The 19,357-nt window shown below is 34.6% G+C and overlaps 1 protein-coding gene across 6 annotated transcripts in view; it reads left to right on the plus strand.

Annotated features, from left to right (window-relative positions):
* Positions 1–19,357, plus strand: part of LOC128991301 (MYND-type zinc finger-containing chromatin reader ZMYND8) — a 73,156-nt gene that overhangs the window by 33,683 nt on the left and 20,116 nt on the right. For 4 of the 6 annotated variants that reach the window (XM_054414082.1, XM_054414080.1, XM_054414084.1 and 1 more), the window contains exons 9-16: positions 4,032–4,159; positions 4,503–4,602; positions 5,093–5,212; positions 6,090–6,431; positions 10,246–10,344; positions 11,182–11,283; positions 13,232–14,516; positions 19,080–19,243. In XM_054414082.1, the coding sequence (XP_054270057.1) occupies positions 4,032–4,159; positions 4,503–4,602; positions 5,093–5,212; positions 6,090–6,431; positions 10,246–10,344; positions 11,182–11,283; positions 13,232–14,516; positions 19,080–19,243 (2,340 nt within the window). The remainder of the gene's footprint in view (positions 1–4,031; positions 4,160–4,502; positions 4,603–5,092; positions 5,213–6,089; positions 6,432–10,245; positions 10,345–11,181; positions 11,284–13,231; positions 14,517–19,079; positions 19,244–19,357) is intronic. The other 2 variants (XM_054414083.1, XM_054414086.1) reach the window with 2 other exon arrangements.

Consider the following 19,357-nt stretch of genomic DNA (forward strand, 5'->3'; position numbering starts at 1 on the left):
CAAAATTGTTAATGGGGTTACTAAGTAAGGTATGGTCTCCTTAATGAGAGCATTTGTCATTCCAAAATGATCCGTGCTTTTTTTTGGAGCTAACTGTTTTACTACATCTAAAACATCATTTTCCGTCACATATTTAAAAACTAAATCTCTAACACTATCAGGTACTACTTTTTTCCTTAAATAATGAGTAAAGTTACAACAATTACTTATTCCTACATTTTGACTAGAATTTACATTATCACAGGCAGTATTCACAAAATATTCATTAAATTCATCTGACTTAAAATAATTATCTACTCTACATTTGCTTGACTTATTTTTATGTTTATTTACAATATTCCATAAAGCTTTTGTTTTATTTTTGGCGTTTTCTATGGCATTAGCATTTTCCCTTTTTTTGGCATTTTTAATCTTACATCTATACACATTTTTAAGTTTTCTGTACTCATTTCTATACCAAACAACATTTGTGTCTTTATATAAATGGTAGAGAGAATCCAATCTTTCTTTAAGTTTTTGTAGCTCTGAATTATACCAAGAACATTTGTTGGAGGTCCTCTTTTTCCTTTGACATTTTTTTACATGTTTTACAAAACTAAGGTTAAAATAAAAACACAAAATATTTATAAAACTACTAAATGCTAAGTTAACATCGTTAATGTAAAATACCTCTTTCCAATTTTCTTTTCTTAAATAATACTTGAGTTCTCTTATACCAGCCTCAGTTATTTTTGTGACCGTTTTACCTTTACATACAGGAAAGTAATCCTTCTCTTCCACCCTATAATTATAAGTAAAAACTTGAGCAAGGTGATCACTAACATGTTTATTAACCACAGAGGCTGTATAATTATTTTCTAATGAGGTGAATATGTTGTCCAAACAATTATTACCTCGCGTAGGCTCATAAATTGTCATATGCAACCCATACATACTAAAAAGGTTTAAAAGGTTTACAGAGTCACTATCATTACTAAGAAAGTTAATGTTAAAGTCGCCACATACAATTGACTGTTTTTTCTGCCGATTGATTTGGCTTAGTAACTTTTCTAAGATGGTAAAAAAATTTTGCACATTTCCATTAGGACTACGATATATGGTTACTAGCAATAAATTCATGTTTATTATTTCAACAGCTGCTATTTCACAGTCTAAATCAACAGATAATTTATTCATATCATCCATTACTTTGATACATGATGGGTCATAGCGAGAAAAAATTGCTGAGCCCCCATGAATTCTAGAAGTTCGGCAATAGCTAGTTACATGATGAAGGTCGCTAATTGAACATATGTTGATTTCATTAACTTTTAACCAGTGTTCAGTTACACAAAGAAAATCTAAATTCATTTCTTTTGCTATCAATTCCAATGTATTGACTTTATTCAGAAGGCTTTGACAATTTTGGTGATAAATTGTTACAGTGTTTTTTGTGTGAACATTATTATAACTTTTATTACCTGTAAAACTATTGATTTTTTTCTTGTTTGTAGTTCTACCATTTATTAAAACATTATTACATTTGCTGGACTTACTTAAGCTAATTTCATCACAACTAGTAAAATTTATTAAATCTATGGGTGGGTCAGAGGGTCTAGTTGTTGTCGATGAACCGTTGAAGCCGGTGGGGTGGAGTTTCCCGACAGCAACTCTGTTCCTGGAGGAGGTGGTTGACTCGTATCTCCTGGTCTCTGAGGGCATCTTGACATCACTGGTACAGACACACCAGGCTCTTCTGTGTTAGATTTTCTTACTAATGGTTCCGGCAGTGTTTCCTCCAGTGGATGGTTGGGCTCAGGAATATGTACAGCAGCCATGTTAGGAACTTCTGACAATGGATTATGGGTCTGAAGATCGATCTTCTCCATGGGAGCGTAAAAAGACTTTGCTACCCCACAGATTTTTTGGGATAACCATAGTTTACCTTTGTTGTTCAGGTGCAAGCCATGGTGGGTATGAAGGTGCCTCCCTGCTTCATATGCATTTACCATCTTTACATTGGAGTAATTACAGCTCAGTTCACTCAGGATTCTATTTGTTTTCCGAATTTCCTCATTAACACACGACCACTCTGCAAGATCATATCTATGAGGAATATTCACCAGAATTATATGTTTATTAACGTGTTCGTCAAGAGCATCCTTTATTATACTTATAGCTTCATGTGCTTCATTACGTGAAACATCATTAGTCCCGCACAAAACTACTAATACATCTTCCTCTGTCAGCTTCTCACCCCTCAGGTTTGCTGGGTTAAGAACAAGCTTCGCCCCCCCACCAGGAGCTACAAAGGCCACCGTTTCGTGGGACTGAAGAATATTATTTATGTTCCGAGATAACTCACGTCCATGACTATCAGCGCACACCAACATCCTATAATCAGGCTTTTTTGGATTGTCTTCTGCTTTTTTGTAGGCCTGATTCGAATGGGTATCTTTGAAAGCTGTCAGTTTAGATGATGTTTTCCTTCCAGAAATCTTTTTCTTCACAGGCTTACTAATAAACTTATTGGTGACTTCAGGTGCGGAAGAGTCAGGTCCAATAGCACAAATATCGCTCCTGTCATCGTTTTCTGCTACATTAGCATCATGTGCTGTAAGAATATCAAAACGATTACTACATGGAATATTAAATGATAGACTTTCATTTTGAGTTGGAATTGGCCTTTGTAATACACTCCTATCATTACTCTGAACGTTTTTTAAAACTGGGTAACAGTGCAAACACAGATTAGAGTTCTGAGAACGGAGATTTGATACCTCACTTTCTAGGGTATTTTTATCTTGCTCTAACACTTTAATAATAGCATTAAGATTTTTTACTTCCTGTTTTTTTAGATTTAATTCTTGTAGAATAATTTGTGTTTGATAGTCTTTAGATATAGGTTTAGTTTTAGTACATTCCAACTAACTAATAACCGTGGCTCAAACGTGGCTGGGACGAAAGGCAAGGAAGCCGACTGTTAAACAGTTCCACTAAATCCTTTAGATTGGATTGGTTTTGTTATGTCTACAGAAGGGCTACGTGCCTCTCAAGTGGTCTGGAGCCAGAATGGGTCGTAAATCATAATGTCCGTTCTGTAATCAATCCCATTTCGTTTGACGACCGGTGTCGTGCCCACTGCTACTGCAGTTCACTCACCTCCATTTTACGATAAGGTCGTAACTCGTAGCCGTTTGCTAATCCGAGATGTGGCTGCCATCGTTTAGTCTAAGAGGTCTGCAAAAAGTGTTTTTATCGTTTGTGGTATTTTGTTTACTTAATTAATTTATGTAACTTAGGTGTGTTCAATGTAAGTTATTTATTTGACAAACTAATTTTGTTTACCTTAAAAATAAAGTTTCATATTCATTTAGTTAGTGGATTCTTCTTCAATGAAAGAATGTTATGAAATTTATTTAATTTTATTAGTAGACTTAAAATTTCTTTGATCCACCTTACTACTGTTAAATAACTCCTTAATTTGAACTTTTGTTATAATGATTAATAAAAGACTTAACATTACTTGATACATTTTTAGGCCTACTTCCATCTATGGATAATATTTTATTTTGTACCAATTATGATGGAAAATTGCTACAATAATCCCTTATGTCATATTTATATTTATATTACATTGTTGCACGTTGAATTGTAAAATGTAACTTTTGTAGCAGAGCCGATTAAAATAGGTTTAATGACAAATTAAAATAAAATATTTATTGATTAGAGTTATTAGACATTTTCCAATTTATTAGTTCACTTGTTTAAATCTTTTTCAGAACTATTTTACCTTTATTCTGATTTTGTACTTAATTTTCTAACAAAGATTTAAACTCTTTTACTATTGCCCATGATAATAGTAGGTGTGATTATTATTTACATACTCGTCTAGTTCTTTTTGTTGACAGATTATTTTCACTTATTTTATGCTTCAATTTCTTCTTGTCTGCTTCTTCATTTCAATTTCTTCACCTAGTGTTAGTTTGTCACTACCCCGTAGATCAATGATGAATGCTGTTTACCTATGTAATGTGTTGTCGTGTTGGTAGCGGAGGCCTCACATCCTAGTGTGGGCAAAACTGAAAGGTTTCCCGTTCTGGCCAGCGAAGGTGATGTCGGTAAACACTGGAAACGCTAACAATCAAGTGGATGTTCGTTTCTTTGGCGCTCACGACAGGTCAGTCAACAAACTGTGACTGCGAATGTAACGATGATTTTATTTGTACGTTGTACCTGATGTAAAATTTAGAAACTAATTATCAAACTATTTTTTAAAAATAAATTGTTGAATGAAGTAATGTTTTAAAATCTTTAATGCAAATTAAACAATGGCTTTTAGTTGTTTATGATGTAAAAATCTAAACAAAATTATCTATCTATTTTCAAAAATATTTTGCAATAAGGTATTGTTTCAAAATTTAGTTTTTTAGATCTTCAATCAACAAGACAAACACAAATACTTAGAATATGTAGGCCTATATATTTATTTATAAAGTCCTGATAAAACATTGGTGTTCCAGGGCGTGGATTCCTCTGAATCAGTGTTACCTGTACAGCAAACTTTCCCCGACACCGACAACTAACAACAAGAACAAACGGACCCTTGAGGAATGTCTGAAGGTTAGTCTAGTGATCTATGTAAGATATTAAATAGTTGGAAACTTATCAACATACAGTAAAACCCCTCTTAACCAAATCTAACGGGACCGAACCTAGTCGGATAACTCAAAAGGTTGGTTAAAACGGGCAATCCCCGCTTGTCAAATTATTTATAAAATGTATTAAAATAATTTGACATGCCGATGTATTTGTATGAAATTATTACATTGGTGCAATTTTATCCTTGACACAAATCAATTTTACTTTTGAGGATCAGTAAAAAAAAGTGAATGTCAGCAGATATAATTTTACATTATGTTCTAAATTGTATTTTATGAAAATTCCCCTTAGATTAGAGATTTAGGACTCTTTTTTTCTCAGTTTTAATATACCTACCTAATGTCTGTATTTTAACATCACTTATGTCCATGATTAGACAATGATCAAAAGATTAATCTAAAATCTTGTAGTAAAAAGTTTTAAAGATCAGTTTAACATATTATGCTTCTAGGAGTTGGAATACCACATCAAGAAGTTGCGAGACAAGTTCGGCCAGTTTGAGTACGCTCCGTACAAGACTCCCTACGACCCCAATAATGAAGACGAGCAGTTGCTTATGATGCTCCCACAGGTAGATACTCAATACAGTGTATCTGATTTCTGAAGTAGTCTTACGCTAGAGATGGGTCTGTTTTTATAGTTGGTTGTTGGTTTTATCAGTTTTAGCCAAAAAACTGAAACCGAAAATTTATAGTAGATGTTGGTTTGGGTTTAGGCCTATCGGTAGCAATGCAATAATTTTGCTGCGAACATGGAAAACGAGAGTAATTTTTTCCCAACCATGTTTTCACATTCAACATTTTGCCACAATCACTGAAGACAGTGATGATGCCGTAACAATAGATTATTGCGCAAATTTCTATCAATTAATGGTGGCAATGTTACACAAAGAATTTATCATGAAGCCGAGTTTGTACATGGGTCATTTGCCGAGGGTTTTTATTTATTTAACAATTTTTGTTTATTTAACATTTGCAAACGGCAGTGCTCATGTTTTCTGCTCCATTTTAATGAATATTTTTTATTCGTATGACGAAAAAACTAAAAAGTTAAGACTGTGTGGGCACTCTGCAAAAATATCATCAGAAATAGCCACATGTCAAATACTTGGCGCTCACAGAATGAAATGAAATTAAATGGACCAAAAATAACTGAAACCTGATAAAACAACCAAAACCAAAAATTGTAACTAGCAAAAACTATCATTGTCTAGAAAGGGCCAAACAAAATATTCTTTACAGATATAGGAATTTATTGTTTTACCAAAAGAGCTTTGTAATTTCAAATTGGAGCATTATGTAGATGTAATTTTAGAGATTTCTGAATTCTGTTGTTATTTAAATGATTAATTATCTTAATTTCCTCTGGTAAACCAGTTGAACTTGAAATCAACCACCTGGCTTTACTTTTAAATATCCTATTGGTATATTCAAATCTAATTTTTCCAGTTCGAGACCAAATCAGCAGGAAAGAGAATCCGACTTTCACTCCATCAGGATGGTGCTAGAAAATCCCTTGGGCGACGAACATCGTTCCCGAAAAACTCACCCTCAGTAGCGGAACAGACTCCTGTAGTCAACGATACTGGAACTCTGGCCGAGTCATCTGACATGGTGGCTGTAACTAAGGCGAAGGGCGGAAATGTTGCTGAAAAAACCCCCTCTAGAATTGCGCCCCTCAAATCCGAGAAACTAAATTCGGAACAGACTCCGGTTAGCAAAGGAAATACAACTCCAATGTTGAAGAAGAAAACGCCGCTCACTGCTGGGGCCAAGAAATGTTTCGCAACGGTAAGTGGGGGTATTTTGAACATATTTTGGTTTTAATAACAATATTTATGAATACTCGTACAGTACAACCTCGCTTTGCTGTGAATGAAATTAAAATTGTGTGCACTTAGTTTGTATTGTAGAGGCTTATGGTATCATAATTCGTGCCATAGGATGACTTTGATTCCAGAGGTAACATTTCAAATTGTAGTGTCAAGTGTCAGTATATGTTAAAAACATTGAGTTATTATTGTACTATTTTTTACGTTTGAGGTTTTTGTTGAGAACTATAGTTACAAATTTTGGAGGTTTTTGAATTATCAAGGCAGGTTAGAGGGATTCTACTGTATTTTGGTAGTGGCTCAAATCCAGGGATTAAACCATACAGAGGTTGTAGAATTTCACATGTTGGGATATGTTAAGTGTATATTGAACAGTCCTAGGCAATTTTGTTGATGTATGATTATGCAATTTGGATTTTGAAAACTATTATTAATCTCATAATTTGGTTGGCACATTTAGCTTGATTGTTGAGTTTCATCATTTAATCAACACATTTGGTTGTCGCTTGGCATGCAGTTTATTTTTCATTCATTTACCACTTGTATTTTCTTCAAAAAATCTTCTTTTTTTCACACCATTGGCATTTCAAAGTCGTTTTTTTAAGAGACCGGTAGAAAACGGTGTCTTTTACTATACAGTAGAGTCCCGCAAACTCGGCGTAATGTGGACTGGAAGGGTGCCGAGTTTCTGAAATGCCGGGTTATCGGGAACTAGGGTTAAAAATAAGAACAATACAATTTTTAAGCTAATTAACTACCTCTTTTATTTTTATTTATATTACAAGTCAGTATGAAGTCATCAGATATAGTACAACAAATCATTTGTACGAGCTGAGAATGATTTGACTTGAGCTGGCTTGAGTCCATGTTCAACTCAGACTCAAAAAATCACTAATTTTCTGAGCCAGGTGATGGCCGAGTTATCCAGACTGCCGGGTTATCGAGTGCCGAGTTTGCGGGACTCTACTGTATTGTAAAAATCAAGATTTTATAATTATTCAGAGAAATACTTAGTTAATAGCTTCAACATCTCTTAATTTTTGGACATATGTGTTTGTGTAAAACCAAAGCAAAAAGGAAAATTCTAGTAAAAAGATGTAAATGTGAGAGTGGGCGAGTACTTTGAGTGTCACAAGTTTTACAGCAAAGTCGTAAAATTTAAAGTCGGGTTATAGGCTAGGAGCTCATAAAAGTTTTATCAGATGTATGTTAACGACTTCCTTAATTTATTACTAGGGCAATGATGCAATCCAAACCCATTTAACATTTTATCATGGTAATACAAATTTTACTATGGCTATCAAATTTATGTTGATTTTAATTTTTACTTCAGACTGTACAGCATCGGGGACAATCAATTTACTGCCTCCTGTGTTAAAACCTATAATCAATCTGCAGTTATTATCATACCTCAAAACAAGTTTTCAATTATATCTTACACTTCAATTGTCACACTAATGTAGGCTGCATGAAAATAATTATTGTTGGCATAGTTTCACATGTAAAATCTGTTTAGAATATGGTGCCAAAAAGTTAGTGAACTGTTACAATAATTTCATAAAAACTTGACTAATGAAAAATGTATGAACTCACAATCCTCCAGTCGCAGGCGTCTCTTCTGTCAGCAAAACTTGGTTGTTTCTCAGGCGTTTAATGGGATCCTGATGATTTTTGGAATGATGGAAGTGATTCTTAGTAAACTAAGTTGATTTTTCTTTAAGGAAAGCTAGTTTTTTGAATTTTCGGCAACGTGTCCGTCGTATATTCTGTGATCCACCAAGGTTTAATTGTATGTGGGAGGAGAGGGTTTGTTTCATACAACATTCAATGCCCTGGCAGATCTCTCTGTATCTCTTGTAAGCTTTTGCCAAATCTCATAGATTTTTGGTCAGTTCCTGATTTTTCAGCTTGCAACTTTTGTATTAATGTTGGTTTGTTAGTTTTTTTTTGAGAATTCTTCTTCCTTGAGTTTTATTTTTTGTTTTAAGACCTCTATCGCTAATGCTAGCACGCCTTATCCTGAAATTAATTAGATTTACTTGCTTCAATTTTTTATTTCAAGTTTTTGATTGAAAACGTTCCTTTTTTGTTAACCTTTTTGGGGGTTCCGAGAGCGGTTTTTTATATTGTCCCTATATTGTTTAATATCACCATCTTGGCCCACATAGGTTGTATTCTTGTGTTTGTTTACTATTTTGTTCTTGTTTTATTTTTACGAAAAACAATGATTGAACCAAATTTTTCGGATTAAAACAAACTAGAGGTCGTCAAGTCGTCGAAAGCTAGACCAAAAATAATGTAATGTACAGATTTCTCTATTTTCACCCCAAGCTGTAAATAAAGCACGTGATTGGAATTTCTTCCATTTGTTTTAATTTTCTGTTTATATTTAGTTGTTATTTCGTCACCAGAATAGCAACCCGTGAGGCTCATGTTAATTTTTTTCAAATTTTGAATTAATTTTTTGTGTTTATTTTTGAGACTATTTTAATTTATAAAGAGATTCTGCATACCTACAAGAAAATATCTCTCTAACAGTAGACGTAGATTTTCCCTGCGATAAACACGAGCCGAGAAAAACGGTTTTAAAGAAACATGCTTGCCTATTAATATATAGATAATAATCTGTGTGTTGGTAATATAGTTGGTAATAGTGTATCTTTTTTGGATATGTTTTGTGCTATTTTATTTTATTCAAACATTCTTGTGGTTTATATTGACATATAACATTGTGATTGATGGCACTATTTTAATTTATTCTATTGCTTAGTTGAAATTAAGGAGAAATGCAAGTTTTTATTTAAAAAATAACTTTTTTTAACTGAGATTAATTCCAGGAAATGTTTCTCTTATCTACAATTTTCCACTGAATTTCTCTTAATCTAAGTTTTTCTATATGTGCTCTTTTGTTTGCCTTGTTCTCTTTATTTTGGTTTCACACCCTTCTTGTCAATTTACTAACACGTTCACTGCGCATGACAAGTAATCTCGTCACCGCTAGCGCTTTCCAGTGGCGCGCGACGAGTATACTCGTCAAAGCGCCGTTTACAAACTATCGTTCCAGTGTGAGGTTTGAGGTTAGCCACTGCCGTGAGGCTTTGTTTCGCTTGCCGCTTGTTGTGCCGGTTTTACACTTCAATCTGGTTTGTTTTCAGATCCGACTTTTTTTATCGGTGGTAGGGATTGTTAAAAAAATATTGTAGTCTGGGGTTTAGGCTTGGATCTAATGACATGCAATAGAATGACGATAATGAATGTATGTAGCATTGTGGAAGGAACCTAACCTCAAAATTGTGCTTGACCACTTTTTTCCGGTATATTTTGATAATGTATTCGGGTACTTCACCCCTGCTTTTTCCCCCCATTTCACAATACTAAGGGCCAGCTAGCAGTATTATTTAGTGCTACTGTCTGTTGGGTTCTTAAAAAACTACGTCCACAACAACTGGGATGCAGTATATGCTTCTCATTTGGATGCAACTAAATTTAAATGTAAAAAAAAATTTTACGCAGCGCATTAGCTGTTCACGCCACCGGCCATTGTGCGTGTGCAGCCACATTGAACGTGTTAACCAGTCGTAGCTATTTCTATGAGTTATTTTCAACTCTTTCTATCTTAATATCTTCCTTCCTTCTTTTCTTCTATGAGTAACCTCTTTCATTTTAACAAATCTTCTAAACTTTCTAAGCAATTATTTATATCCTCACAAATAATTCTTAAGCGATTCTCTCAGTAATTTCTTCAAAGAATAAAACAAATACTTCTCTCCCAGGACAATATCTGCGTCAAATGCAATTCCCGAACTACTGCAGTCAATGAAGCTTCGCTGTGCTCCGTTTGTGCAAAGGTCGATGACAAACCAGAAGTGCATGTAAGTTTTCCAATTGTTTGCATTTTGTATTTTTTTTACCAAGCATATGTTACGAATGATTCATTACTTTATCAGTTTGAGTGTAGTAGTGTTTTTAGTAGCACATTTTATTTTACTTCACTGGTCGACTGTCGCTGAACATTATAGTCAAACTCTAGTTGATGACAGTTGTTGTGAATGTCTGAGGCAGTTAAATGACCGTGTTTATAAGTTTGTTGAAATAATTTCGCCTTTTAGATAGTTTAGTTTTGTGTAAAAGTAATAACTTGTGTGATTTTGATTGTGTTTTGGTGATGGTCATGTTTTCTGATCGGTGATAGAAACTAAACCTCCTTATTTAGGTGGCAATTAAGTTTTCTTATCAAATCAGAATTTCCAAATAATCTTTTTACAATTTTCCTAAAGGTAAACAATTCATAGTTGTTATTTCAGTACTTCATAAATAATCTTACTATTCTGTCTCAAAATTTTGAAATGAAAGTAAGGACTTGGAATATGCATCTTGAACATAACTTTATCCAGTGTTGATATTGTGAGTATAAGTCATTAACAAGGCTTTTTCACAAGGCAAATTTAATTTCAAACCTTGCTCCTTGCATGTGTTTTTGCTCCTTGATTGATTGATTGATTAAGGCATTGTAGAACCTTGCTTCTAAAAAATGTCTATACCGTTCAAATAAAAACTACATTAATTAATAATCACTCGGATTTGAAGAGTAAAATGGTCACTCAAAAAAGGTTAAAGAGGTACCTTGACCTAATTTTTTGACCAAAGTTACTGAATGTAGTTGAGATGTACAGTTGTAAAGCTGCAAAGGTTTTTTTAATGGTGTTCAGGAGGGGAAACAGTGTAGCGGATGTGGTACTACTATTACCATGACGTGGATGACCAATGCGGTTGGCGACAATGTCTGTAGCTCGTGCGGCTACGCCGAGCTCGTAAGTCCTGCGCTCACTTTCCCCACTTACCTACTGTGCTCGGCCGCTTGGCGCTTACACTGCCATTCCTCTGATAACCCTTATTGTTAATTATAATTTACTTTTATTAACCAAATCCTTTTCTGCATATAATATTATTTTTACTTGTAGTGGTAACATTTTAAAACTTTTTGGTTGGCCAACCTGAGTTTAGAATACTGCAGAGTGTTAGATGAATTTTAAACTCCAAAATCCAGTTCCAATATTCAAGTCTTATATTTTTACAGTACAGTAGCTAAGATATCCTAGATTAGTTTTGAACTCCATTTATAGTACAAAAATTATCAGACTGAGGACTGTGTTTAATTTTTGTGCCAAACATCTCTTATTTAATTATTTAGTGATATAATTAAAATAGCAGTTTTAAAGTCAGTTGAAATGTAAAATTCTTATGACCATTTTTTTACAAAATTCCTTTCATTAATAAAAATTACTGCATCATGTCTTGACCATTTTGTTTTAAATTTCTAGTGTAAAAAACTCATATATCAACCCTATAACTGTTCATTTAGTTTACTGTTTAAAACATTTATGACAATCCAATTATTAGTGATTTATTTAAAGCTTGTAAAACTGTTTTGAAATTGAATTGAACCTCAAAACTTGGGACCATGAACTCATAAACAATTTATGGATAATACGATTTTAAATACATTTTGATTTGATATTGGACTGCGTGGAACTAATTTTTTTTGTACTTAATGATAGTTATGATGATTCCATCGATGTCGAAAGTATGTTCAACCAAGTAACGGGAGTGTAGCTTCTTTCACTAGCATATGTTTCACCGCATTGTAGGCTTATTTGCATGATACTTTGTTTGGTGTATTATTGTTGTATGTAGCCTATAAGTCAATGCACGCTTTTTCACCTTTGAATATGCATGGGTAATCTCACACTAAGCTGTTATGTGTTTGAATGTTCGAGTAACACATCTGAATAAAAGAATTATCTGGACATAAAACAAAACTGGCTGTGTGTAGCACAAGATTTTTATGTCTCTATCTCATTAAAATTGTTTATATCATTGCCTCATATCAGTCTTGAGGACTCAGTGCCATTACAACATTTACTTTGAAACTTTTCAATAAATTAACAATTATTTTGCATTAGTTTGATCTATTACGTAAGTGCATTTTTAGAAACGTTTCTCATAATGTTTGTCAGTCGAATATAAAAAAAAACTTTAGAAAAGTATATTTAATAAAAGAGAATATTTAATTTTCAAAATAATTGAATTTCATGAAACATTAGGTATTTTACTAACACAATGTCATCTATTGCCGAGGGCGGTTCATGGTTTAGTTTTAACTGTCATTGTATAGGAAGTACAATTTAAGGTGTTAATGTTTATTGAAGTATGTAGTGATTTAGGCAGCCCTCTTGTACTATTCATAGTCTTTGCCATTTTTTATACTCTTGGTCTGCAACTTTGCTTACCTAAGTCAGCTTTACTTGTATGACTGGGACTAAGTCAAAATTCCAATTAGGCCTACAGTGTAAAGAATTAAAAGTTTTTGGAAAACAATAGAAAATAGCCTATTATTTTCCCTGTCAGTGCTTTAAATCAGAATGCAGAATGGAGTTCATGGCCGATTTTTTAACTTTATTATCTTCCAAGTTATTTAGTCATAACTGGGTTATACTGATTTTATGACTTTATCAGTGTTTGATGTTGTGTTGTTTTTGGGGTTTTTATCTTCACTGTCTATTATCTTTGCCTGGGCCGGGATTAAACTAGGATTGTACTAAAAATAATGATCTGACTCATGCTTTTACATGTAAAGTTGTAATGTTGTACCTTGTTAGATGAAAATGTTGGCCATGACATTTATCTTTAGCTTACCATAACAGAAAATTAATGTTCTAGAATGATTAATTTAACATTTAATTTGTTACATTGTTTCAGTATAAGATTGATGAGAAAATCGGTGACCCCAACTCTACAGTAAGGGGAGTTGTGACAGTACAACGTAAACGGCTGACAATGGGCGAAGGAGACCAGCTTGAAGAGGTGACGGATCCACTAGCTATTCCTGAGAACAATGTTGCGGAGAAAGACAGCAGCCAACCAGAGGTGGAGCAGACGACGGAAACTTGCGTGGCAGGACCTGGCATGACGGAAACTGGCGTGACAGAAACTGCGTCAGAAACTAATGTGGAAACTGGGCTAAACGAGTCCCCACCAAAGTTTGTGATCCAAAAAAGCCAAAACATTGACCCACTCAAGCCCACAAAGAAAACAATTGTTGACAACCTACAGAAGAAACTGTGCTTTACTGTGGTTGAAGCTTTGAAAAATCAGTTAACGCCTGAGGAAATTGCGGCTATAGAAGCAGACAAGGAGGTGGACTCATCTCCAGAGAAAGTTACTGAGATTCCGCAACAAGAACAGCTGACACAGCAGACATCGGTGGTGTTGCATGATCTCAAGAATGACAAAGAGGTTATGGACAAGCTACGCGAGACTGAAGCTAAGAAAGACACAAGTAAAACTGATGAATCCCACTCGATAATAGAAGGCGGTAGTGAGGCAGACACTGATGTGAGCAGTTGTGGTGATTCAGACATAGTCACTGATGGCAAAAAGGGGAAAAAGAATTTAAACAAAGTTGTTCAAAATTTGAAGGAGAGAAAAAGTAGTGTGGATGAAAGAAGCGATCAGAGCAAGAAAGCAAAAGAATCTAATGCAGTCATGTTAGACGATTCTATAGAAGAATCACCTGTTTTGATCATTGACGAAGGCGAGTCGAGCGACAGTAAAAAATCCACAAAAAGTGATAAGAACAGACGTAAAGGAATTCCGGCTAAAGTGCACAGTAGATCTAGTACTTCAACAGAGTCTGAGGATAATCGGCCATCCAAGAGAAGAGCAGAGGTGCTGGATGAGGCGAGCGGGCATTTCCGACGCTTGTCTAGTGACAAAGACCGTCCTGTGACAATCACGGTGGTGACGGAAGGTGACTCGTCACAGAAGAAAGCTAAGGAGATCAGAAGTGTGAATATCTCCAAGAGCCTCAGCCTGAGTGTCATCAAGGACTCGGCAGCCGCTGCTGTAGAGAAGTCTGCTGAGACTGATTCAGACGACTTGATGATTGTAGACACTGTGACCAAGTTCCCACTGAGACCCACGGCTCGCAAGACACTACCCAACCCTCCTCGGCTGGCGAGTGTGATCAGTAGACCTGCGTCAGGTGAGAAATGTTTACATTTAAAAGCTTAAATTATACTTCGAATAAATTAAATACTTGGCTTTAACTATTAATTCTGGCTCCAGCTAGCTTTATTCTTTGTGCTGCAGGTATGACCAAGTAGATAGCAATACTCCTAGTAGTTGGATGTGCCTTATACACACGGAACACTACTAGAATAATTTTAATTTTGTATTTTTAGTTATGTGTCTATTTGATGATTTTCAAGTGAACTGACCCAACCTTCACTATCTTTCCTCCATGGCTCTAATCAACTAGCCGACTTGTCAACCCACCAAAATCTTTCTTCCGTGTTGTTAAATGACAGGCTTTTACACATAGTATTATTTATCGGTGATGTTGTAACGGGAATTTAAGTATATTAAGTAGGAGTTATTAATTAGTTAATTATTTCCACATTACAAAATAAATTATAGTTCCTTCGGATGAACTCACAGAGAAGGTTCGCGTTCGACCCTTATAGTTATACTAAATTTTACCTGGTAGCAAGGAAATATCAGGTGTTGAAAATATTAACCACATCTAGTTATCAATCAATATTTATTGTATGACAATTAAACCTGTGGCAATACACTCATTGAAATGTTTAACAAGATTTAATCACAGTTTGTCATGTACAGTAAATCATACTTCCCACGGTCAATTAATAGGTTCGAAATTGAGTGCTTTTTTTCTCCCGTCAAATCTACACATACACACTTCACTCAAATGGTGGACGAACCGTAGCACTTGTAATGCGATATTTCAAGTTAACAGGTACCGGTACATAATAAATCAAATCAAATCAAATCAATTTATTGTTGTAGACATTTCACAATGCATTAACAATCGTCACAAAATACATAATGCTGTTATTAAATACAGCAAATGAATACTTACATGTAATCAATCAATATAATAAGACAGTACAATAAAAAATTATATATATTGGGTAATGAGACAGATGCCCCTCCCGATATTCTAAACAAACATAATCACAAATTGCGTCGCATGAGGCAAGTGCCCCTTACGACATGATACATGAATTAATTTGAAGGCGGGGATATAATTAACAAGAATATATTTTCGACAAGTGAGACATGTGCCTCCCCCGGATTAACACGTACAAAGCACCATCAGACCACCACACTTCATAAAACAAAATACAGATAAAAATAGCTCAAACTTACGATCAAACGCCTATTAAGTTTGTTAAGACAGTTGTGCTTAAACGTACGGTGATATCGCCATGCGAGATATGTACCCCACACAGAATATTACGCGTAACGTAACAGATTATCTACACACTTTGTAAGACTTTTAAAATACAGATAGATATAGGATCAAAATTTAAAATGGGACTTTATATTGGAGAATTAAAGATAAAATAACACTCTCTGAAAATATGTCGCCATGCGAGATATGTACCCACACGGAATATTACACTCAACATAACAGATTATCTACACATTTCGTAAGACTTTAAAATACAAATATAGGATCACAAATTAAAAGAGGACTTTGAATTGGAGAATAAACCATAAAATAACACTCTCTTAAACTAAAATCATACTTAATCTTCCCTTAAGCTACAGAACAACAAAATGAAACTCTCTGAAATAAAATTCTACAGATTTTTAACTTCTCGTAAACAACCTACCAGAATGACGAATTACGAGGAATTTATATAGCTTTCTATATCATAAGCAAACTGACAAGTCAACTGCCTCCGTTCGATTGTCCGGCGTAAATATTGTTTTAAATGAATTTAGCGTCTCGAGGTAAGAGACATGTGCCCCGTACCTAGAGTTAAAACAACCTCCCAATGACTAAATTGTTCATCACTGCACTATCCTCACTATATACATATTTTGCTGAAAATAGAATCATGACAATCTAATTTTTTTCATTTTTAACAATTTAGTTTCCGTGAAAGAGAATCTAAATAAATTTGTTCCTTGCAACTCAATCCATGGGTATATCACCAGACAATCAAAAGATTCATATATTCCTCAAGCCAGGCTAACAAAATTTATAAATATTTGCAAATAAAACTATTTAATAAACTTCCAATATATTGTAGAAATCAGGAAAGTATTCATTTCTATAGGTCAAAATTATCAGATTGGATTACAAGTCGTGCTTTTTATTCAGTCGAGGAGTTTTTGCAGAATGTAGATTTCTCAACTCTTAAATGTGAGACCAAGCAGTCTTGATGATTCTTTGTTCTTGTTATGGTCTTTTCCCTGTTAATTTTAAAGTTTTTTATTATTACTGATGCTTTATCCTTTTAAGATTCATTTAACTTTATTTTAACATTTTCTGTAGCCTATTTAATATTTTATATAAGATTATATAAGATATGTAACAAAACATGTTGACCTTGTCTTTTGTAATTTTTATATTACTAAATGACGATAAAGATTTATTATTATTATTATTACACTCGTCAAAAGACAAAACTTTTTCATCCGTTACATCCGTATAACCTGGCGGTACGATACTGACTGCCCCTGGTCTTAGAGATTGTCCTCCACCAGGAGTGGGGTGGGAGGGATAGTGATATAACGGTGGCGCTTGCTGGACCCTACGAAGGATCTAGGCTTTAGTTATCTTCCACAGGAAATTTGAAATTATCTGTCACAATGTTTTATGGTCTTTTATTTTTGTCTGGTGATATTCAAGACTTGTCAGATACAGTGAAAACAAACATACTCTACTCTCAGTCGTCCTGAAAAACCAAGTACGACATTTCGAGGAACCCGAAAAACAAGTAGAGCTAATGAGTCCGACCTGCTTACAGGACAAAAGTAACTATTTCAGCACTCTGTATAGAAATATTTGATGACAGCTGATATTAAATAATATAATTGTTCCCTAAGCTCCAATACAGACAAGTGAAAAACCATCAGCTCATTTTCCCTACCTCTAATTCTGTTTTCCCTTGCTCTCAATCAGTTTCCGTATTCGTCCACTACATTTACTTGTGCGCATGAACTTGACCACTGATAAAAAAATCATTTAAATCAGCTGTATTTCCTGTTAAACAATGTAAATGTATACAAAAATAATCATTTGTCTTGTCAAGAAAAGTAATAATGTTAATAACTTGTAACAAAAGTGAATTTCTGACACTTGCTCCAATTAATCTTGTCCTGGGTTTTGCCTCACACATTAAACTTGATCATGCACTGGGAAATTTAACTTATTTATTATTTGGTGTGAAAAAATTATACAGTATTCCAACTCTTAAGAGGCATGGTGTTTTTAGGGTTCTACACAATGTTTGAGCTGGGTTTTCGGTATGATTGTGTGGAATTTGTGTATATTATCTGACATGGTGTGGATCATAAGATAAAAAGAGGTTAGTGAAGTTCATAAATTATTACCAATGGGTTGCCGGAATTTTATCCCCCTGGAATTTTACCCCCTGGGCAAAGCTGACGTCACTATGACGTAGGAACCTGAGTGGCCAAACGTTTATTCGCGGCCGGAATTTTACCCCCGCGGATTTGGAAGACTAATGAAAATAGCCAGAGCGTGATTAATTAGATTAGCGATAAAAAGCGGAATTTTACCCCCTATCCATATAACTAGCGTTTAGACAACTAAAGATGTACGGGCCGGATTTTTACCCCCGGATTTTTACCCCCCGGATTTTTACCCCCGGATTTTTACCCCCCGGAATTTTACCCCCTGGCCGATTTTAGAAATTTAATGATTGATTTTCTTATTTCTGTTTTTAATTAATTGTAAACATTTCATTATTTAGTAGCCAATCTTTAGTTATTTATTTTGTAATGAAATGTTCGAAACAATTATCATTAAGTTGATTGTTTATACGTCATATTAACCAACTGTTGGCTTCGAAAATCGAATCCTAATACTAGAATCTCAAAATTAAAATATAAAACTTGTTCGATTGATTAATGTTACAAATAAATTAATATACAGTAAGCTACTTAATAATAAAATGTTTACTATAAAATTAAAACAGAATGAAGATAATTAATCATTCTCACTAATTTATATATCTGGCCAGGGGATAAAATTCCGGGGGTAAAAATCCGGGGGGTAAAATTCCGGGGGTAAAAATCTGGGGTAAAATTCCGGGGGTAAAATTCCGGGGGTAAAAATCCGGGTCGTACACTCTAGGTTTTTATAATTTGATGTGTTCTGATTAAATTCACAACCGTGAAAAATATATGTTTAATTCAGCGTTTAATCCATCGAGCTGATGTCGCGAAACTCAAAAGTTCGCGGCCGGAATTTTACCCCCTGGTTTGTGACGTCATGTTTGCCCAGGGGGTAAAATTCCAGGGGGATAAAAATCCGCTACCCCTTACCAATCTTACATTCATGTTAAATAATGCATCAGCTGTATTACCATTTTAGTAAAAGCTTTGAATAAATATTAAAGCCAGTTTAAACGCAAAGTACCTACCACATTTAGTATGGTTTCATGTCATAATTTACTTTTTAAAACTGTGTTTTTTGTGATAACCAGATAAATGTTGTGCATTTTTATTTCACTATTGATAGTTTATTTGGTTTGTCTCTTCACAGTTCCCCCGCCTGTAGTCACCCAGCCCCCGCCGTTAGTGAGTCTGAAGCAGAAGAAACCTGTGGTAATCCCTGTCCCCGCAGCTACCCCTCGGGGGACTGTGAAACCTTCCCCCCGTGCTGAGGTGGGGCCTGCACACGCAAAACTAGAAGAGGTCGTTCAGAAGGTAAAGATAATTTGTGTCAGGAAATCCAAATCATTATGAATTCCTCAATTTCTACAGTAAAGATTGTTATTGTCTCTAATAATAATAACATTGACCTTTGGATACTAGAGTAGA

This window comes from Macrosteles quadrilineatus, unplaced genomic scaffold (assembly GCF_028750875.1).
Source record: "Macrosteles quadrilineatus isolate MER2022 unplaced genomic scaffold, UCM_ALF_1.0 Scaffold_4__1_contigs__length_99947679, whole genome shotgun sequence".
Taxonomy (NCBI): Eukaryota; Metazoa; Arthropoda; class Insecta; order Hemiptera; family Cicadellidae; genus Macrosteles; species Macrosteles quadrilineatus.